Source organism: Podarcis cretensis, assembly GCF_951804945.1.
Source record: "Podarcis cretensis genome assembly, chromosome: 15".
NCBI classification, from domain to species: Eukaryota; Metazoa; Chordata; class Lepidosauria; order Squamata; family Lacertidae; genus Podarcis; species Podarcis cretensis.
The window spans coordinates 32,985,074-33,008,171 of NC_137185.1; the positions used below are offsets into that span (position 1 = coordinate 32,985,074).

General features: G+C 41.6%; 1 protein-coding gene across 1 annotated transcript; it reads left to right on the plus strand.

Annotated features, from left to right (window-relative positions):
• The first annotated feature begins 1,597 nt into the window (after window positions 1-1,597).
• Window positions 1,598-22,980, plus strand: PANX3 (pannexin 3). Its single transcript, XM_079955153.1, has 6 exons — window positions 1,598-3,232; window positions 6,209-6,351; window positions 8,335-8,549; window positions 11,224-11,879; window positions 21,177-21,461; window positions 21,511-22,980. The coding sequence occupies exons 1-5, from the start codon at window positions 3,052-3,054 to the stop codon at window positions 21,209-21,211; spliced, it is 1,230 nt and encodes a 409-aa protein (XP_079811279.1). The 5' UTR covers window positions 1,598-3,051; the 3' UTR covers window positions 21,212-21,461; window positions 21,511-22,980.
• The last annotated feature ends 118 nt before the right edge of the window (window positions 22,981-23,098 follow it).

Consider the following 23,098-nt stretch of genomic DNA (forward strand, 5'->3'; position numbering starts at 1 on the left):
ATTTGCCCTGCCGGAATTGAAACTTTACTATGAATCAGCAGCTTTCTGCTGGTTAAAAGACTGGCTGCTGCTTGAGAACACTGACATTTTAGATTTGGAAGGTTTCAACAACTTTTTTGGGTGGCATGCATACTTGTGGTACGACAAGGTTAAGGCTCATAAAGGTTTTAAAAATCATATTGTCAGGAAAGCATTATATAATGTCTGGATTAAATATAAAGATTTGCTGGAGAACAAAACTCCAAGGTGGCTGTCACCAATGGAGGCAAAACCTTTGAAAAAACTTAATACGGAGTCCAAATAGCCAAAATATTGTGAAATTTTAGAACAGGAGGGAAACAAGTGGAAATTGCAAAGTTTTGAGAATCTAAAAGACAAAGTGCGAGACTGGCTTCATTATTATCAAATATTGGAGGTTTATAAGTTGGATAGGAAAATTGGCTTCCAGGTGGAAAAATCAAAATTGGAAACAGAGTTGTTAGAATCCAAAACAAAGAATTTGTCAAAAATGTATAACTTGCTGTTGAAATGGAATACGCAGGATGAAACAGTTAAATCAGCTATGATTAAGTGGGCACAAGATATTGGTCATAACATTATGTTTGCTGACTGGGAAAGGTTGTGGACCACAGGCATGAAATTCCCGGCATGTAATGCCTTGAGAGAGAATATTATGAAAATGATTTATAGGTGGTACATGACCCCAGTCAAGCTTGCAAAAATTTACCACTTATCAGATAATAAATGTTGGAAATGTAAAGAAAATGAAGGTACATTTTTTCACCTCTGGTGGACATGCCCAAGGATCAAGGCTTTCTGGGAAATGATATATAATGAAATGAAAAAGGTATTTAAATATACCTTCTTGAAGAAACCAGAGGCCTTCCTCCTGGGTATGGTTAGCCATGTGGTGTTAAAGAAGGACAGAACTTTTTTATGTATGCCACAACAGCAGCAAGGATTCTTATCGCAAAGTATTGGAAGACACCAGATCTACCCACTCTGGAAGAATGGCAGATGAAGATGATTGACTACATGGGACTGGCGGAGATGACTGGCAGAATCCGAAACCAGGAGAAAGAGACAGTGGAAGAAGATTGGAAGAAATTTAAAGACTATTTAAGCAAACACTATAATATCAATGAAGGCTAGAATCGACATGAGTTTTGAAATTTTGTGGTTTTTCAGGGGCGTTGATTAAGGAAAAAGAACAGAATTATTAAAAATAATGGGAAATAAGGGAATGGATTTGCTGATTAGATAAATGGAATTAGAATACAGAAGGGGGAGGTGCGAGGAGGTTGAGGAAATTAGGTTTAAGAAATAAGATTTGAAATTATACATGTTTCTAGTATTGTGTCTGTGTATGTTTGTATTGTTGTTTGTGTTTATATGTTTTAATTTGGAAACTTTAATAAATATCATTTTTAAAAAAAACCAAATTGAACGACAACAATAAAAGAGGGAGAGTTTGATCTCGGAAAAAAAAGAAAAGAAAAAAAAAGAAAACCAGCGTCTTAACCAGAACTGGGAAGTGGTAGATATTTCAGAAGGGATGGGTGCCTCTGTACTCATTGCAAGAAGCCAGCAATGCAAATGGCTTAGCCTTATGAATCTCTGCCTGTGTAGCTTGGATGTAGCTGGCAGTGGCAGAGCTCTCCAAATGTTTTAACTGGGTATTGCAAGTGTTGAAATAATTGCATTAGAGCCACCTGGCCCATCATTGACTTCTACTGGTAAAGAGAGACGTTTGGGTAGGTTGGGACATTGCTTTAGCTTTGGTAGTTGCTGGTAGAACAGTTAAGAGACTAAGCTAGAAATCTGGAAGTTCCCAGCTGTTCCCTCTGCCATGGCCACAGACAAGCCACCTTTTCTCAGCTTCAGTCTCCCCATCTGCAACAGGGTGGAATAATAATTCTGCACCTTATAGGGTGGTAGCTAGGATGATAATGACAAATACTAAGTAGTAGTGCTTAGTGCTGCCTCAGGCTAGAGCAAAGGTTTGAAACCGAGCTGTTTTCTAATATTTCAATCAAAATTATCATTTTATCCTCCTGTCCCAGGGATGGGGAACCCTTTTCAGCCTGAGAGCCACATTCCCTTATGAACAATCACCCAGCGTCCATATGTGCAAGTGGTGGGTGGGACAAATATGAATTTTGTCTCTGTACAGTAGGCTCATTTCTTCATATTCAAACATCCCCCCTTTACCCTCCCATCCAGCCATCAAAAGGCTCATTCCAGCCAGGCAAAAACAGTCAAGGAGCCTGCAAAGCAGAGGGAGGTCTGAGAAGAGAGTGTTTGCGGTAGAGTCCCACAGGTCAGTTAGAGAGGATGGAAGGCGGCATTTGGCCCCCTGATCTTCTCCACCCAAGGATCAATTCTCCAGATCACCTGCTTTCAATTTACTACTGAAGACCTGAAGCTATAGGATTTGCAAAATCCACAAACTGCCTTTTAATATGAAATATGGAAAGGGCTTTCCCAATCCCACTGCATATCCCACAGGGCTAAAAATACTCCCTGAATGCAGGTGTCCTGCGTGTGATTAAGCCACCGCTGTGCTCTGAAAATGCAAGCGTGGTCCACGATTTCCACTAGTCAGCTAACCCTGAAAGCCCACATCCCTGTGTGTTCCTGGATGTAAAACCAAATCCACAGCCCCACATTCCTGCAGATGCTTGCTGGAAATAACATCTGCTTATGAGAGAGGGATGTAAAACCACAAGGACCCAGCCTTGCCTTGCTATGCCTGTGGTTGATGGAGGTACACGGTGTCCCCTGCAATCGCAACGCCCCGATGCTGCTTGCGCTATTTCTGGGGCCGACGGCAGTCGCTGCTTTGTAAGAAACCGGCTTGCCTTGTAATTACCCTTCCCTTTCGCAAACATCCAAGGCTGTCATTTGCAGCTGTCCGGTGCTTAATTCTCTGCAAATAAAGCTTTCAGTTTGGCAAGTGCAAACGTCAAGCTTTTAGATGCCGTTTGTGAGCAGTGCGATCGCAGCAGCTGCCTCTCCTCTTGCCTGTGCTTGGCCCAACCAAAAAGTATCATGTCGATCGCACACACTGCGGGCGAGTATATGCTCTCGGATGCTTTGCTTCCGGATCCGAATGGCTCCAGGGCAAAGGGGCTTCGCTTGGAGCTCTCGTGTGACCGCATTGTGAAGTTCGTCACTGTGGGGCTGCCCCTGCTGCTCGTGTCCCTGTCGTTTGCGCGGGAATTTTCATCGGGTACGTTAACTTGCTTTCTTTACTATTGCTACTGTTTGTTCCAGGGTTCTAGTTAAACCAACTTAAAATATATTCTCACTGGGCTGTATCCACTCTGCGTTAGTTGCACTTTGGGCCTATGAATTAAAATCGATGTGAAAAATTTAGTGGCATTGATTACAACAGGAACTAAATGCACCCTAGTCTGTCTCTAGTCCAAAATGCCTCTGAACCATAGATTATGAATATTCATATGAATATATAAGATTACGAATATTCATAATCTAACCTGCTCTATTCTCAAGCTGAAATTCATTTGTTCCAAAAACATTTCTGCAAAAAGTTGAACACCTTTAGATGTTCTTTCTGCACTCAGATGTTTGCTAGATAATTCACTAAATTGTTTATGGACTATATATGCACTGGGATACTTGATTTTAGTATTTGTTAGTTGGGGTGCAATACTATTTAGTTATTCATGTCTTGTGTGCTTCTGTATTCAGCACTTGCCAAAGTTATGTTAAGAAGCCTAAAGCACTCAAATTTGAAAATAAAAATTCGTATCTGAACTACGAACTTTATTCTGAAATTTTACATTCAAATTTTGGAAACTACAGCCAATAAATTTTGGCACCACCAGATGATAATTAAAAAAACATTTGTATAAATATTTATACATCTCCCTTCCTTAGGACTCTGGTCCAATTCAAATTTAAAAACTTTTTTTTTAATTTGCGAATTTAACAAGAATTTTTAAAAAAAAAATAAAGAAGAAAAAGAGACGACGGAAAAAGAGAAACAATAAGCAAATAATACTACTAATAATAGACCATCATTTCACGTTGCGAATACAGTGACCACCAGAACACAAATCTTAAATGAAGCATGCAAGTTAATGTAAAAGCTCCAGGTATTCAAATAGGAATCCACACGGAATTTATTCCTATATATGAAATATGTTCAAATGTTGCCAGTGTAGTAAGGTTCTCGGACCACTATGTAAGAGACAATGGATATGTACTATTCCAGGCTGGAAGTATAAGTGTCTTAGCCACCACAAGGGCTCGCAAAATCCCCTTTTGTTTTCCATCTGTTAAGCCCTGTACCACAGAGGTATCATTTAAAGTCACATGGGCACCTGCAAATATAAAGGATTTTGCCAATACCACTTCAATCCCAAAAGGAATATATCACTGGAAAAACCTACATCATATGCCTCAAAGGGAACTCTCAGCTTACACCCCCAACATCTTTATGTGTTAGACACTGCCTTCTTACACAGATGTTGTAGAATCCATTATACTGAAAATATTGATTTTTGCTGATTCAGTATCAATTTCAGGTCCAATGAGACGTTCTGTATAGATTCTAAAGCAATTTCCCATTGTTTAGGCTGAGTAATACCTTGTAATTCCCTTTTGCATGGGGAACAGATGGTTGACGATTTGTTGCAGCAAGGGTTTGTATGTGAAAAAGGTAGCATACATTCAGAAGGGGAGCCCAGAGTTCAGAAAGATTAATGATGCAATGGCATACATGTTTACTCAGAATTCCCACCAATAGAACACACTTTTGTGTTATTTTCACTGTATCCTATACCCTTTTAAAATGTGGCTCTTTCGGGGGTTATTGTTCTTATTTTGACTTTATATATTGTGATCTTTTTTGTGAACCACTCTGAAACCTCCAGGTATAGGGGGCTATTTAAATTCAATCAATCAATCATATTTTCACATGCACTTTTCACTAGTACACACAATTTTGAACACATTCTATGGCTGGAGAAATTGCATCTCAAAATTAGAAGTGCAAATTGCGTGACAGTGCTTTGTCTCAGTTCATGCATTGGTACGGGAACTGCAGATTTGGTAGGTTCTCGTGTAGCACGCGGAAGTACTAGCAACCTTAATTCCTCTCCTTACTCTGCTGTAAAAGCACATCTGTAGGGCCCCTGTAGCAGAGAAGATGAGCAGGAAGGCCTTGCAGATCGCTCCCCCTCTCGCCGAGTGTGGCGAGAGCAGGCCATTACAGCGGCGGCAGAGGGGTTGGGTGCGGGTAGCACATTCTTGTTTCGCCTGAGGTTGCTGCCCCTGCTTCCCTAAAGCAAGCAACCTCTCTCTTTCTGCCCCAGCATGCCCCCCCCCACACTTTTCGACCTTCAAAATGGCCTGGAGAAAATCTCAATCTGTTGTCCATGCCATCTGGAGCTGATAGGAACCGTAAACAGAAACAGCTAGTGGGACCACATTGCAAGATATCGACTTGCTAGCTGCTGCCGATCATAGATGGTCAACTAGTGACCCACAGACCAGATTCAGGCATGGAAACTCTTTCATTTCCTGCTCCTTTGGGATTTCAGCACCTAGAATTCCTAAAAGGAAGGCTTCAGGCTTTTTAACAAAGGTTATTTAAAACATTTTTTTCAACTAACTATATATCATTTCCCAACACCCTTTTACCACCTTACAGTTCCACCACATATGATAAAAGGTGCCTTCTTTTTCCTTACATTTCCAATCATGGGAACTGTCACTCCATGGGCTGGCTGTCACCAAAGGCTGGTTGTGCTAATATAATGCAGCCAGTGCTTTTTTTTTGGGGGGGGGGTTACGCAGGGGTACACATACCCCTAAACATTTTGTGAATCTTTGTACTTTTGTCCATTTACTGTATTTATTTTTCCCGATTTGAACTATAAAATGGTGGTTTCCTTGAGTCAAAATGAGAGTACCCCTAAACATTTTTTTTTAGAAAAAAACACAGTTGGGGTTACATGATGGGGAGCAGTTTGATTAGGAGGAGTATTTGCTGGGAGAACCAGACTCATTCTCCTCATTGACCAGGAAGACCATCTGCTTGCTTGAGTCACAAGGCTGCTACTGCTGGAATGAAGCAGCGTCCACCTTCCCTGCAGTTTGATGGAACAGCTGGATGAAGTACCAGCAGAAACGGCCCTGGAGGCTAATGGCTCTGTTTCCCCCTTGTTCTCCCCTCCAGGCTCCCAGATCAGTTGCTTCTCTCCCGCCAACTTCACAGGGAAGCAATCGGCCTACGTCGACGCTGTGTGCTGGGACTCCTTGCTTCACTATGACTACCATACTATGGGAGACTCTCGATCCAGATCCCTCTGGGTCCTCAAGGTATCAGTGTGGGACACCTTAGTGTTTCAAAGGAAGGATTATTATATTTACTATTTTTGTTAAAAAAATATTTATTTGGTTTTTCAACTTAAAATTTCACACTGATATATCAAACATAAATCATAACAAGATTCCAAGGAATCTTCTGGACTCCCATCCTCCCCTATGTAGGTCCTATTTGTGGGATGTAAAACACATTGCAGTCAAGTACAACATTCCTGAGCTGGGACAAACTTCCTCTGCATGTGACTAGATGTGAGCATGGTCTAATCTGGCCTAGTCTGCCTGGGTAACAAGAGCAAGCAAGAGGAGCACACCATCTTCTTTTGCTCCTCTCTTCTCCATTTTTGTTTTTCTCTATGCGGTCACTTAGGAACTAACTCCCTTATGGGATAGTTCCACATATGAATATACAGTGGTGCCCCGCAAGACGAACGCCTCGCAAGACGGAAAACCCGCTAGACGAAAGGGTTTTCCGTTTTGGAGGCGCTTCGCAAAACGAATTTCCCTATGGGCTTGCTTCGCAAGACGAAAATGTCTTGCTAGTTCCTGCAGGTTTTTCCCCCCTTCCCCCCCTTTTCCTAAGCCGCTAAGCCGCTTATCAGCTGATCCGCTGATAAACTGCTTAACAGCTGATCGCTAAAAGCCGCTAAACCGCTAATAGCGCTAATCCGCTAAGCTGTCAATGGGCTTGCTTCGCAAGACGAAAAAACCGCTATACGAAGAGCCTCACGGAACAGATTAATTTCGTCTTGCGAGGCACCACTGTACTTTTGTAACATAAGTCTGCCTTCAGGGATCAAACTGTGAACTGAATGAATGTGAGTAAACTACTTTTATATTCACCTTAATAAGATTGCCGTGTCTATTCTTTTTAAGAGGGACAAGAAGGGATCTTACCAGGAATCTTATATAGAGAGGGATGATGGGAGCTGTTGCACAACAGCTGGAGGGCACAACATTGGCCAACATCTGGGGACCCAAGGTTGAATAATGTGGTTCTAGCACACTCTCAGTATATTTTTTGTAAGGTTCCATTATTTACACTAAGTGCAGATGTCTGAAGAGGAAGCATCTTTGCTGCTCACATGTAGGGGTACCTTGCAAAAGGTGTGAACTCATCACATGGGGGCTGGAGGCAAGGCAAGACTGTCAATACAAGACTGTGGTGGGGGCCAGCAGTATGGCCCTACCCTTTTCTGTTTTATATAAATATATATAATTTTTATTACATTTTCTGTTTTACAATTTAGAATACTCATTTAAACATCCCTAAAATATCCATGACTTCCCTTCTTCTCTTTCCATGGTTCATTATACACCTCATAAATCCCTGCATATTTTATAAAAACTAAACCATTCAGTATGCCATTATTACATCCATCAAAACGTATTTACACTCTTGAATTTATCTGAATGCTGCCAGTGTTTTCAAGTGCACAAAATTTCCGCCCATATATTCAATAAACGTTTTCCAATCTTCTTTAAAACGTATGTCCTTTTTGTTTTTTTGGGCCCTGCCCCTTTCTCTATGCAATGAGCTTTGTTATGTACTGAGTTGAATAGGATCCAAAAGGCAGCAGTCTGATTGGTCCTAGAACAATAGGATTCAGAATGCAGCAGTCTGATCGGTCCACAGGAGCCACCCAATCCAGCTCCAGGTGGAAGTGAATCTGCAACCTGATTGGCCTACAGGTGAATCCCGGAATTAGCCAATCACGTGGGGCCCATTGTGTAAATAATGTATATTTTTACATGGGGGAACTTCCATTCTTCCTCACCACTATGAGCTGAATAAAGAGCATGAAATCCACTCTCGACTCCGAGTATATTTCAAGCTTCTTCTTTTTCCCTTTTCAAGATGTATAGAACTCCTGGAGAAGAGTATTCTAGAAAAATAAGCTGGGCCAATACCTCGTATTTCTTTCTCCCACGCCCCTGATTCCTCGGCAGTTCTTACTGTACTTTTCTCTATCCACCTAGGTCTTCCCATATTCCTTGCTGGTGATTGCAGTCGCCATGTACCTGCCTTCTCTGCTCTGGAGATATGCGGCTGCCTCGTCGCTGAACTGCGACCTGCTCTTCATCATTGATGAGCTGGACAAATCCTACAACCGTTCCATCCGCCTAGTGCAGCACATGGTGAAACTACAACAGTCTGGTACCGACCCAGAAGAGCTATGGGAGGAATATGACAAGTAAGCTCAAAATGATGGCTGAGAGATGGTACTTAACACCTACCAAAATAGCTAAAATGTATAAGACAAAAACAAATCTGTGCTGGAGGTGTGGTAAAACAGAGGGACACTTATACATGTTTGGTGGACCTGTGAAAAAATCAAAAGCTTCTGGAACATAGTACATGACGAGCTTAAAAAAATGTTTAAGTATAACTGTATGAAAAATAAAAAAGCATTTCTGCTAGGGATAACGGACATAGGTATAGCAAAAGAAGATCAGAAAATATTCCTCTATGCCACAGGAGCGGCAAGGATCCTAATTGCTAAAAACTGGAAAAAGGAAATTGTGCCAACAAAAAAGGAATGGCAAGACAACTGTTAGAGTATATTGAACTGGCTAGATTAACAGAGGCAATTAGAGGTCACACTAGACAAGAATTTCAAAAAAGTATGGGGAAAATGCAGAGAATACTTCACAAAACAGTGCCCTAAAATACATACCTGGAGTTGTTTCGATAAATGTCTGCAGGAGACTTTGTGGATATTTAAGTTATAATTAGAAAAATCTTAATAATTATTCATAAAGGAAATAGCTTATAAGAAGTAAATAAGGAGGCCAGATACAGGATAAAGGAAGTCTTTTATTTGGTTGTTTGTATTGTTGTATGTTATGCTTATTGTATGTTTTGTTCACATTTAATGAGAGTGGATTTCTGTATGGGGGGTTATGTTATGTTGTAAATAAAATTTCCAATAAAAAAATAGACAAACAGATGGCTGAGAAGAAGGGATGTAGCCGAGCACAGGGGCCAACTCCCAGGGGCCAAGAACTCTTCAGCCCCCCCCCATAAAATATTTGAGGGTGCCAGGGGCCCCCAGAGTTGATGGGCATTGTCATTCAAATGGCGTATGTGGACCCCCTGTCATGGAATTCTACTCAGTATAGATCCAGAGTAGATTCCAATGTATAGTTAGCAGAGTAAAAACTTAAACATGTTGCAGGATCCCCCAAAAATAGACCAGAGGCAATTGTATTTCATCAAGCAGAACTTTACTGCTACTGAAGGCAAATGAGCACAATGGTCACAAATCCAATACATTCAGGGTTGGCACTGTCCATAAGAAATCCAGTTGCAGCAGACTTGATTTAAACTTACGATAACTTATAATTAAACCTTAACACTAAGCATACTATATACAGAACACCACACCGGAAGGAAAGAGAGATAGAAAGAGAAAGTGAAACCCAGGCTGCTTCTGGCCTTACTTTTATAGTCAGCATGACCTTGACTGAGAGAGATAACAGAACTAGTTTAAGCCAGCTGTACTCAGCTTCTCGGAAGGAATAACCCAAACATAAGGAACCTTCTGCTTTTTTCTTTCACACAGAGAAGCTTCCAGAAGAATCCAGAACCCTCTTGAATTAATTAGAATAGTAAAGATCTCTTACACATCAGATCAATAATTTCTGCACTAAGAAATGTAAAATGACACACCCCACCCTCGCAATATTTTATTCAAGTTGGCACCCCTGTAGTCGAGGTGGTTGGGCACCCACTTTGCATGCAGAAGGTTCCAGGTTCAGTCCCTGGCATCTCCCTCTCCGAGAAATTCCTAGAGAGCAATTGCCAGAAGTGATTTTGGGCAGAAGTTCAGGTCCCTCAACTGGCTGAATGTGCAGTATAAGTGAAGCAACAGACATTACCATGCTATTCTTGTGACTGTAACTTACTTTCAACTGTTTTTAACACTGTATTTTTCAAATTGTTGTAACCTACCCTGGACCCTTATGGTGAATGGTGGGTAAGAAATTGGATTAATATTAATAACAATATATTGGCTTAATAATAACAATAATGATAGGATTGTAATTAACAATATAAAGCAGCAGTTCCTAAACTGTGGCTTGTGAACCACTGGTGGTTTGCGAGTTTCATTTAAGTGAGTCCACATTAAATATCCAGATTGATTTTGCATTGTATTTTTATTGCTTCTTCTATTTCCTATATTGCATTTGATGGTATTACAATCCGAAATCCTTAGGATTCAGATGGTAATACAATGGTACCTTGCTTCCTGAATGGCTTAGTTGTCAAACAAATCAGCTCCCGAACACCATGAGTGTTCTGGTTTGCAAATTTTTTTTGGAAGCCGAACATCTGATGTGACTTCCGATTGAGTGCAGGAAGCTCTTGCAGCCAATCGGAAGCTGTGCCTTGGTTTTTGAACGGTTTTGGGAGTCGAACATTTTTGAACGGTTTTGGGAGTTGAACGGATTAAGTTCGAGAACCAAGGTATCACTGTTTAATAAAATGCAACATAGGAAGCAAAAGAAGCAACAAAATACAATGGAAAAACATACAGCATTGAGCACAGTGAATTACAATTGCTGCAACTTCCAAAGGGGGGGATAACACATTAAGTAGTCCGCAAAGACCCTCAGCAATTTTCAAGTGGTCTGTGGGGGAAAACTTTTGAGAACCACTGATTTAAAGAATTCCATCACCACCCGCCTGGTAAAACCATTAAAGTCCAAACTCCAGAGCCTAAAATTACCTGTCTAACCATTGCAGCCTCTCCTCGATCATGTTCTCTCCCCTGTAAGGCAGAGCCCCACTGATTGACCAGATCTATAGATCCAAGCTCTTTTCCAGCTATAACGGTAAACAGTCCTTGTTTCTCTCTCACCAAGGGCTCGCAGGGAACGCTATTTTGAATTCCCATTACTGGAGAGATACCTCACCTGCAAGCAGCGCTCTTACTACCTCGTTGGGGTCTACGTGCTAAGGAACCTCCTCCTCCTCTTCCTCCTCGCTGTCACCTGCTTCTACTTGGCCTACTTCCATGTGGGCGTCTTTTTCCAAGATGAGTTCAGCTGCACCATCAAGGTGGGCCTGCTAAGAGATGAGCTTCACATCCCAGGTTCCGTCCCCTGCAAGCTCGTCTTCTTCACCGTCTTCCAGGTGACCAGCATCTGCATCGGGTGCGTGTATGTCCTTCTGGGGCCCGTCGTCATCTACCACCTGCTTCAGTTGTGCCAGTGGGACAAGCGGCTCCTATCCATCTACGAGATGCTGCCAGCTTTTGACCTCCTCAGCAGGAAGATGCTGACCTGCCCTCTGAACGACCTGAACATCATTTTGCTGTTCCTGCGCGCCAACATCTCAGAGGTCAAGTCCTTCAGCAGGCTGAGCGTGCTGTGCACTCTGAGGGATGTCAGGGCAGATAAGGAAGACATTGACACGGTGGTGGATTTTATGACCCTCTTGGCTGGTCTGGAGATGTCGAAGCCTAAGCAGAATCTCTGTGCCAATGGAAACTCACCTCATCACAACAGTGAAATTATTGGTAAGTGATACCAGCAGAAAGCCAAGCTTTCTAACTTTTGTGGACAAAGACCACAGCACAACTCAGATTTGTTCATGTCTTGTCAGGCTTCAGGGACTCGGCTTCCTCCCCTCCTTTGGCCGTAGATAAGCAGGAAAAAGCGAAAAGAGCCCCTTACCATTTAAAGAGTCTTTAATGATCACAGCAAAAGAACAAAGCACCCATTTTCGGAATGAAGGTGTTCCCAATTAAGGTTTCCACCAACTTCTCCCCCTGGTCAAGTCACTTTTGCATCTTGCAACCATTGTGCTTTTTGTGTAGCCACCTTAGCCCCACAGCTAATTCTCCCCTGGCCTCCTTGCTGGCCCAAGTAGGATCAATTCAGCCAGCTAGCTCTGGGGATTATCTAATTGATTTTTTATTTTTATTGTTATTCATGTTTTTATATTGTATATATACTGCTTTTATAATTAAGTGTTTTAAAGTGTTTTAAATTTGTTGTTAGCCGCCATGAGCCCGATTTTTGAACTGGGAAGGGTGGGGTATAAATAAAATTATTATTATTATTATTATTATTATTATTATTATCTCTACATGTTCTTGGACTAATAGGCTGCACAGTCTCCAGTGAGAGAGAGTCTGTCTGTTAGCTCTCTCTCTTCTAGTTCTTCTTCACTTTGCTGTTCACCCCCCAGTTTTCCCCAACTTTTGTCTTCAGAATTATGCCCCTCTGCAAACCACTGTTCCAAATCTATACTGCTCCACTGCTCCTGGGCAGCTTCAGGATCCTGGTCAGGAGCAGGGGGAGGGGGAGGACCCCACCATTCCTCATTGGAGCAGGACTCCTCAGTCTGGTCTCTGACATGTCTGCTCCTCTTTAGGTCGTGCTAGGCTGCCGTAGCAAGCAAAATAAATAAATAAATAAATAAATAAATAAATAAATACCCTGCCCATCTGGCTGGGTTTCCTCAGCCACTGGGCGGCTTCCAACAGAAAACTAAAATACAATAACCTATTAAAAATTAAAAGCTTTCCTAAACAGGGCTGCCTTCAGATGTCAAAACAACAAAACAACGAAGAGTTGTGTAGCACCTTACAGACTAACACATTTATGGCTATATTGTTGAAAATAACAAACAAAAAATCCATCATGTTTGGCAAAATCAATGCTTTTCTTCTAGAAGGGTATTCACCATGAAGTTATTACAGTAAGTGTCATGTTTTAAACCAGAGCTTTTCTTCTAGAAAAAAAAGGTTCCAGTACTGCATGCCCTCAGGTACCCCCAGAAAAAAACCACTGAGCAAAACTGCAAGGAAAAATGTGTAGCTGGGGGGGGGGGCGGGGTCACACTAAAATGCTGATGAATTTTCACGAGGACCTACCCTTGCAGAATTGCAAACGGATGTGAAAATGTGGAGAACTGAAGAGCAGGAATATAAGAAACCAAAAGAGATAGATCTGCCCATCCCTAATCCTGATGCATTTTGTCAAGCTTTTCCACTGGTGTCAGGGCCGGCCCAAGGCATTTTGGCACCCGAGGTGAATGACAAAATGTCATCCTTCCCCAACAAGGAAGAAGGAGTGAGTGAAGATCTACATCAGGAAGAAGGGAAGAATAAGGATCAACATCGGGATCTGCTGCCCCTGTGGATTTTCCCACTCAACTTAACTCACCTTGCCCAATAGGTGGGCCGGCCCAGACTGCAGCTGATGACAAGCGGTGGAATAATAGCCATAGCTATAGCCTGAACAAAACAGAATGCATGGGAACTAGGAAATTAATTTTGCATGCAGAAAAAATGGATCTGATCGACCCTTTTGTGATATAAAGCCCTGTCTACTAGCATTCTTTGTTTACTATGAAGGAAGTCTAATTTAGTACACTGCTTTATTTAGTCATTACTTTATGAAAATATTTGCATACTTTCTCCCCTGAATGGGGCAGCTAAGAAGAAATCACTAAGACCAAAAGATACACATGCCATCTGTGCAGCAGCAAGTTTCTCATAAAACAAGTTGCTACAAATTAGACAGCTGAAACTCTTTTATCTGCCAACCGAAACAGGCACCAAGTAAACAAAACATTTCGGCTAACCATCAAAAGTCAGGGTAAACAGAGCAGCTTTTGCTTGCAATTTAGAAAGAAAAGAAAGGAGGGACCAGATAGATTTATTAGAGATGGACAAATCTGTCCATTTCAGTTTCTCATCTTTCCATTTTTAAATTCAGTTCTGTACATATCCACATCTGTTTGCAATTTTTGAAAAAAGTGGTCATGAAAATTCATCAGCAGGTTTATTCAAATATAGACATTTATGCCATATATATCTCATATATATATATATATATGCAATTCTACAGAAGATATTGCATATTCTAATGTTATGTTCACTAGTATCTGTGCAATTTACCCTTGTATGTACATTTTTGTACACATTACCGGACTGGAGAAATGCAAAATTTAGAGAAATGCAAAATACAAAAGATGGCTCTGTTTTGGTTCACATAACATTTTTGAAAGTGTAACTTAGCTGCGGGCACCATTAAATGCTACACAAAGTGCTACGCAAAACTGCATACAAACTATTAGGAGAGATTCACCGATGAATTTCAGTGAGGACTTTGAAAAATCTGATATGGAAATATGCAGCACTGAATTTAAGACTGGAAAAATGAGAAAGGGAAATTCACCCATCCATCCTTCTTTGCATCTCCATTGTGTCCCTCTCCTGTTCGGTGGTTAGTGCACAGTTAGAAATTTAAGAGAGAGTGACAAAAGGGGGCACAATTTTACATCACAAATATATTATGGCAAAATCAGCAAATCTATGTGCATCATTTGCCCAAGTTGCCAAACTCCTCTATTTGTGTTGCACCGTGTGGGTTTAAACATTGGCAAACGATGTGGACTGCTTTCTTATTTTAAAGCGTATGCTGGGACTTTTCTGGGGGTACACAGGGGTACACATATCCCTAAACATTTTGTGGATCTTTGTACTTTTGTCCATTTACTATACAGTGGTACCTCGGGTTAAGTACTTAATTCATTCTGGAGGTCCGTTCTTAACCTGAAAGTGTTCTTAAGCAGAAGACCACTTTAACTAATAACTTTAACTTTAACTCCTGCTGCCGCCACACAATTTCTGTTCTCATCCTGAAGCAAAGTTCTTAATCTGAGGTAATATTTCTGGGTTAGCGGAGTCTGTAACTTGCAGTGTATGTAACCTGAAGCGTATGTAACCCGAGGTACCACTGTATTTATTCTCCCCGATTTGAACTATAAAATGGTGATTTTCTTGAGTCAAAATGAGAGTAGCCCTAAACACTTTTTTGAAAGAAAAAAAGCACTGCCTGTAGCTCAGGTTAAGTCTTGCCTTTTGGCCTTGGAGAGACATTCTTCTGTGCCACATGATAATTACATAATGTCAGAGCCCCTGACACATAAGTATACTGTTGGACTTTGCTTGTGTAAACTCGTGCAATAGGGGCTCCACAGTGTGTATCCCAACTGCTTCATAATCAACTACTGTTTGTTGTTGCTGTTTTAAAAAAAGAAGTTGAGTATAAGAGAGGATTCAGGGTGTTTCAAACCCTCCTGAATTTGTGGAAAGCTGTGGAAATTTACTTTGCATGGCAAGTGCCAAGGAAGGAGAAAAACCCAGTGCAGTGTGACTGCTTGCCATGCTTTTCGTTAACTGGGGGAAACAGTTTCCTTTCAGAGTGCAGCTCCAAGGCTACGTGCAGCAAAGCACAGAGCAACAGCACGATACCTGGAAGCAGCAACACCCCTGTTATCCACGCCATCTCTAAAGAGAAATACAGTGGTACCTCGGGTTACATACGCTTCAGGTTACAGACTCCGCTAACCCAGAAATAGTACCTCGGGTTAAGAACTTTGCTTCAGGATGAGAACAGAAATCGTGCTCCGGCAGCGCGGCAGCAGCGGGAGGCCCCATTAGCTAAAGTGGTGCTTCAGGTTAAGAACAGTTTCAGGTTAAGAACAGACCCCCGGAACGAATTAAGTACTTAACCCGAGGTACCACTGTATGAATGAGGGAAGGCACACTGCTAGTCCCCGTTATTATTAAAAACCCTGTTCTGCTGAACACAAGCAGTCCAGCTGTCAACAGCGCGTTTAAGTGTGCAAAATCCTTTATTTACCACCTTGTCTATGTTTGCTATGGGACACGGGTGGCGCTGTGGGTTAAACCACAGAGCCTAGGACTTGCCGACCAGAAGGTCGGTGGTTTGAATCCCCACGACGGGGTGAGCTCCCGTTGCTCAGTCCCTGCTCCTGCCAACCTAGCAGTTCAAAATCACGTCAAAGTGCAAGTAGATAAATAGGTAGCGCTCCGGCGGGAAGGTAAACAGCGTTTCCGTGTGCTGCTCTGCTTCACCAGAAGCGGCTTAGTCATGCTGGCCACATGACCCGGAAGCTGTATGCCGGCTCCCTCGGCCAATAAAGCGAGATGAGCGCCGCAACCCCAGAGTCAGCCACGACTGGACCTAATGGTCAGGGGTCCCTTTACCTTTACCTATGTTCGCTCTCCATTGCAACCTTCTTCAGTTGCTTTCACTCCTGTTGCATGGATGGGGAAGTTTATTAATGCTTGGCCCATAGGCCCTTCGCATATCAGATAAATACAGTACAAAACCCAACAGTATAAAATGCTGCACAAAACCATGTTACTGCTTAGAATCATACATCTTTAAAATACTACATAAACCACATGTGACATGTATGGAACTTACATACTGAAAGGGTAAGATTTAATATAGATTTGAAAAACCCCATTGATTGTTAAAATATATTATGATTAAATAAGAGCATCCCCAATTGCAATCTCCTTGATAACTCTTTTCCGGATTTTCACTGCTGCTAGAGCAAAAAGAGAAACTTTGAAGTGGTCATACCAATAATTTCTCCAGTATTTGAAGCTTAAGCCCTGCTGAGTTTACCCTGCCTTCTGCCCCCCTCCTGTCAAATCCTGCAGCAATAAGCCATTTCACAGATGCACATGGAATATCCTTGCAGACATTTTGTTGCATACAGCCTGCAGCTAACATGGGAAGGACTGAAGTATTAATTCCACATGGATTCAGAAGTTGCTTTTTATATATCATCGTCATCTAGTCACCAGGCCATGTAAAGCAAGCATTTAATAAAAGGAACTATATAACCATAGAACATGAATACTGTACAAGTTATCATCAATAAAATTGGCACCATCCCAGCTTTCTTCGCTGGCATCAGAAGAGATCTGTTGTCTTCTTTCTTTAAAAGAAATGCATTGCATGCATAGCTGTCAACATTTCCCTTTTTTTAAGGGGAAATTCCCTTATTCCGAATAGGATTCCTCGCAAGAAAAGGGAAAAGTTGACAGCTATGATTGCATGTTTTACTGATCTTGTCCCAGCATATTCTGGCGCAGCCCAAGAGATATTTAAAAAGCCTCTCACAGGAACACAGGAAGTTGCCCTAGGAAATTCCATAAGAGGCAAGGAAGTGCCCAGGGGTGGGGTGAAAGAGGTGTGAATAAAATTCAAAACAGTGTAATAAGAAAAATTGCTCCCTTTCCCTTATGGGGTATTCCAGAGCCCGTAGAGTGGGTTCCCTATTGATAGGAGAAAACAACAGAGGCCAGCCAGAGAATATTGAGAAGCAAAGAGGCTAGTAAGCCTGATTTTTATTCAAGGAACTGTTGCAACAGGGTCTCCACTCACCACACGCAGGAGGGAGGAGAACCCTAAACAATGGTGTGCAAGACCTTATATAGACTTTTGAAATTGCCCACCCTGTAGACCAAGACCACCACCCCCCCACAACATCATACATACATCACGGAAGGAAGCGGTCTACAGCAGAAATCCTGTTTGCCAGGGTACCTGATAATGGTCACTGATTGCATTACCTGGGCAGCCTGGCCATTCTTTTGTGATGGTTAATACTTTTGTTCCTGAATCCAGGTCACAGGCTCACCCTATTCACACACAAATATACCCTTAAGACAGGATTTGTAAGCAAAAAAGACAATGGGAAGACTTTCCTCATTTGCCACCCTTACTGCAGAGGAATATTTGGGGTCCTTGGGAGAATCAAAATGACTTCAGGATTGCTCTCCTGTACTATTTCAGACACATAATTATTATATTTAGATATGTGTTCATTTAAGAATATTTATTCTGTATTTGAGACCTTAAAATTCTTATAACAACGGTAACAATTAATCTTTTCAAAATCCAATTGACACAATTTAGATTAATTAGTTCCACAAAACCGATGAACTTGATCTAACCATACCAGCTTTTCAAAATCTGCTAGTCGGTGTTGGAGGTGTGAATGATTGTCAAATTAGGGTTTATGAAGCATCTTCAGCAATTTATGCCAGAGCTTGCAGAGAAGTTTGATAAAGCTTTTAAACCCTTGCCTGGAGGAAAAGAGTAGAGCATTTTGAAGAGCAAAAAAGAGGACACATTTGGCAACTTCTACTTTTAACAATGGATCCCTATGACGACTCTCATCTTGTATACCTATGAAAAAGAAGACACGTCCTGGAAAAAGAGGACACATGACAACCCTATTAGATGCAATAGATAAAACTGCTAACACAGCTATGAATATGGGAGTTAAACATGAAGAACAAATTAAAAAATTGTACCTGCTCAGGAAACCCTCCTGGAACACCAGGAGAACAGATCACTGGTGAGCAGCAAGATAGAGGGAGGAAAAGGAGAGGATATGAAATCGTTCATTATTAATTGGATCCATCCCAATGTTGAACTTTTAGACCTCTTAAAAACCACAATCTGGAAGTAGTTATCAATTTAGTAATAGCTGGAACAGTGGTGATAGCAGCAAAAAAACTGGAAAGAGAGCAATACACCATCTTTATTTGATTGGACTGATAAGGTATGGCCTATTGGAATGATGATAAAATTAACATAGTACCTTCAAAGGACACATACGAATCAGCCAAACAGATGAATGGGGAAATGTTTCTTATGTTTTGGAATGATAAATATCAAGACAATGCACATCCATGTGATGGGCTTAGTCTGCTGTAATCTTACAAAAATCACAGTATATGTATACAGACTTTTTTTTAAAAGAAGCATCACTCTCACGGTAGCTCTTAGTGGGAGAGAGATGTCTTGTTGACGAACAGTGTAGCGTGAACAAATGTGTCACTGAAAAGCTTACGCCAATAGCCGCCTGCTGCCGTGCTGAAGGCAAGATTCTGCCAGCAGCAAAGCAAATGCCAACTGAGGAGAATCTTTTCCTGCTATATCTCTGGGACTTGTGACAGAGGTTGATTTTATTTTATTTTTTTAAGGCTAGTTGCCTCTCCCCGGTAGGGTGTGCAGGCTGAAAAGGCTTGGCTAAGCGAAGGTCGTTCTGGCTTCTTTAAGCAATTGAAAAGCTGAGCAGTTAGTGCTTTGCCAGCTTGTTGGAAGGATAGATAGTCCCTGACTCCCATAACATGCTTTTCAGGACACCCTGTTTGGCTTTTCTCTCTACCACTGGCACAAATTCTTCCAAAGGTTCCCCATAAGAGAAGGCAGCTGAAAAAGATGATCCAGCCCTTGTTTAGACTATCAGGCTAGGGCTAGGAAGACCCGGGTTCAGATTTCCACCCATGAAGCTCACTGGGTGATCTGGGGGCCAGTGTTTCTCTGTCTACTTAACCTTCCTCACAGGAGTGCTACAAGTAGGCAGTGGTACCTTGGTTCTCAAACTTTATCCGTTCCGGAAGTCTGTTCCCAGACCAAAGCGTTCCAAAACCAAGGTGCGTTTTTCCACAGAAAGTATTGCAAATCAGATTAATCCGTTCCAGACTTTTAAAAACAATCCCTCAAACAGCAATTTAACATGAATTTTACTATCTGACAAGACCACTGATCCATAAAGTGAAAGCAAGAATCAATGTACTGTACTATAAAATAAATAAGACAGTATCGTAGATGATTAAAATTAAAATTATTATTTTTTCCTTACCTGCACTGATGATAGTCATTGTTTGGATGGGGGGCTTTTATCCATTTCCACAGTTACACAATCAGTCAATCGGTAGCTGAACTGGGTTCTACACAGTCACAAAAACAAATTAACCTCCAAAGCCTCAAAAAATAATAATACGCAAAATAAATAGCAAAAACAAAAGCACCAAACTTAATCTATTCCAGAAGTCCGTTTGACTTCTGAAATGTTTGAAAACCAAGGTGCAGCTTCTGACTGGTGCAGGCGCCACGGAAACAATAGCCGACAGGTGCATTGGACGTTCGGCTTCTGAAAAACGTTCAAAAACCGGAACACTTACGGTACTTCCGGGTTTTAGGTGTTTGAGAACCAAGTCTTTTGAGTACAAAGGTACCACTGTACAACGGATGAAGGAGGCAGCCAAGGGAACCATGTGCACCTGAGCACATAAGTGGGGGCAAATGTAAAGCAAGATGTTACTTCAACTGCTGTAACATGGGAAATGGCAGGCTATGTGCTACATCTTGAGTGGAGAACCTGTGAACTTCCAGACTACCATGCTCACCATACTTGAAATACTGCCTGAGGGCGATGGGAGATGCCATCAAACATCTGGAAGTCCAAGTTTCTCTACTGCAGAGCCTGTAAGAGAGAGCTATTCCACCTGGCTTTCAGCTTGAACTTAGCCTCATCTTTTATTCCCCTTCCTTCCCTCCCTCTCCCCTTTTTATGAAGATTACCCTCTCTGGGATCCCACAACTTATTCTCCCCTGGTCTCCACGCTGGCCCAAATAGGACTAATTTAGCCAGCTAGCCCTGGTGATCATCTAATGTTTATTGGATGGATTTCCCCCCTAAAATGATATTTGAATTCTGAATTTATTGTTATTCACGTTTTATATTGTATTTTATGCTGTTTTTTGTTGAATCAATTAAGTGTTTTAAATTTGTTGTTAGCCGCCCTGAGCCTGGTTTTTGAACCGGGAAGGGCGGGGTATAAATAAAAATTTATTATTATTTATTATTACCCCTGTGCTACCTGGTTCCTTGATATTTGTGTATTTACTTGCATGCACAGTACATATACTGTAAAAACAGGGTGCTCCTGTACTGCGCACTACCATATTTAGAAGACCCTGCTTGGCTTTGGTTTCATCTGTGGTCTCCTGAGCTGATCAGGTGCAAAGAAGAGGCAGGCGAGAGCATGGCTCTAACTTTGTGCTCTGACCGAGCCCTCTTGCCTTCTTCCTCTTCCTCTCCAGGGATGGCACCCACCGATTGTCCATTGTCCGTGAGATACAGCATCATTTTGACACAATCTTTTCTTTCCTGCATCTAGAAATGAAGCCTGCCTTGGAATCTAAAGAAGACTGAGACGCCCAACCGGCAGCAGACTGTAGACAGGGCAGCAGAGGAAATGGGACTGATGAACAGTGCTAGAACACAAAGACAGCCGGTGCCCCCATTCTACGTACAGCAATGTGCTGTGTGCTTTCATCGCGATTCTAAGTTGTATCATGTTTTCCTGGTACAGGACTGCACCATCCTAAGTGCTTGCTTGCTTATTGGGTTCAAAGTCCATAGAATTTAATATTTGGAATACGATTCTTGCAAGCTGGCAAATGTCTTTGTATTGTTTGAGGCTTAATGTACTCCTAAGGTTAGGCTACCAGTTGTTCTGGCAGAATCCTGGGTCTTTTAAGTTGCACTGCAGACAGATCGAACTTTTCCACCCTGGCAAGTGTGATTCACCTGTTTAATATCTGTTACAAACCTGCTGAAGGTGCAACGGCCTTTCCATGAAAAAAAAATAGTGGCTTTCTTATGTTGTATGCTAATGTTCACCTTACCTACAGCCCATTGTCTCCCTTGCTGTATTTGTTCTGCAAGCTAATCATTAAATTTAATGTCACACCGATCAGTGGGGGACTGTGCTCCTGTCTGACCTGGTTCTGATGTAGAAACCATGTTACCAGCTGGATCACATCAACCCGGACACAAAGTAATCCATATATTCCATCTTAAACACTAGTCCAGTCTATACAGTGGTTACGTACGCTTCAGATTACATACGCTTCAGGTTACAGACTCCGCTAACCCAGAAATAGTGCTTCAGGTTAAGAACTTTGCTTCAGGATGAGAACAGAAATCGTGCTCTGGCGGCGCAGCAGCAGGAGGCCCCATTAGCTAAAGTGGTGCTTCAGGTTAAGGACAGTTTCAGATTAAGAATGGACCTCCGGAACGAAATAAGTACTTAACCTGAGGTACCACTGTAGCTGAGAATCCATTATCTCATGAATTGCTATAAACAGAACCAGAAATATATCTAGGAAAGTTTAATAATTTATAAGACAGTTGTTTTAGGGTGCGAAAAAAAACATAATGTTTTTAAACATTATTTTTTAAAAACATAACTAATAGCCTATCCCTGGTAAATAACCAAGAGGACTTTTGGGGGGGGGGATTTCAAGTATAAAATCTGAGAGATTGTTTCACACGCACGATCACAAGACTCACGCTGATCTCAAGAGCAGACAGCGGAAGGGAAATAAACCAAAGCATATTTGCTTGCATGCTATCCTTAAGCTGTGCATCTGCTCCTCCAAACACCTTACTCAGCAGCAGTCCATGTATTTGCTCAAATCCAATGAACCCAGCAACAAGAACAAGCTGTTCCTTCTTTTCTGCTCTGGTTAGCACAACAGGAACAGTCACAGTTCTTTGGCGTGCAAAAGGCTGGCTCTCTGCTCCTGCAAAGCAGACATGCAATCAGTTCTACTTCAGTGGTGAAGTCAAGTTACTCAGGATCTGCTGCTGGAGAAACTTCTACAGCTTTTGGCTGCAGCCAGGTGACAGAAAGGAATGTGCATCCTAATGTTCCCTTTTTGAAGTTGAAGCCCAGTGACAAATTAGGGTATTGCAATACGCAATACAACCCAAAAGGAACAGAGTCACTCTACGCATTTAATGCTTTTTTTTAATTTATTCAGTTTTACAAAGAATATTTACATTGAAATATCAGTCATAATCCATAATCAAAATAGGATTCACTGAATCCTTAGACTTCCCTCCCCCCCCAAATGGGTTCCATTGTTAATATTTTTCATCTGCATCTTATAATTTCTTCCATTTTTCTTAAAAACTCTTATAACAATCCTGCCAATGTTTTTAGTTGTTTGCAGTGTTCTCCAAGGTAACTTATGAAATTTTCCCCATTCCTTATTAAAGTTCTTATCTTCCTGGTTCTGATCCTCCCAGTCA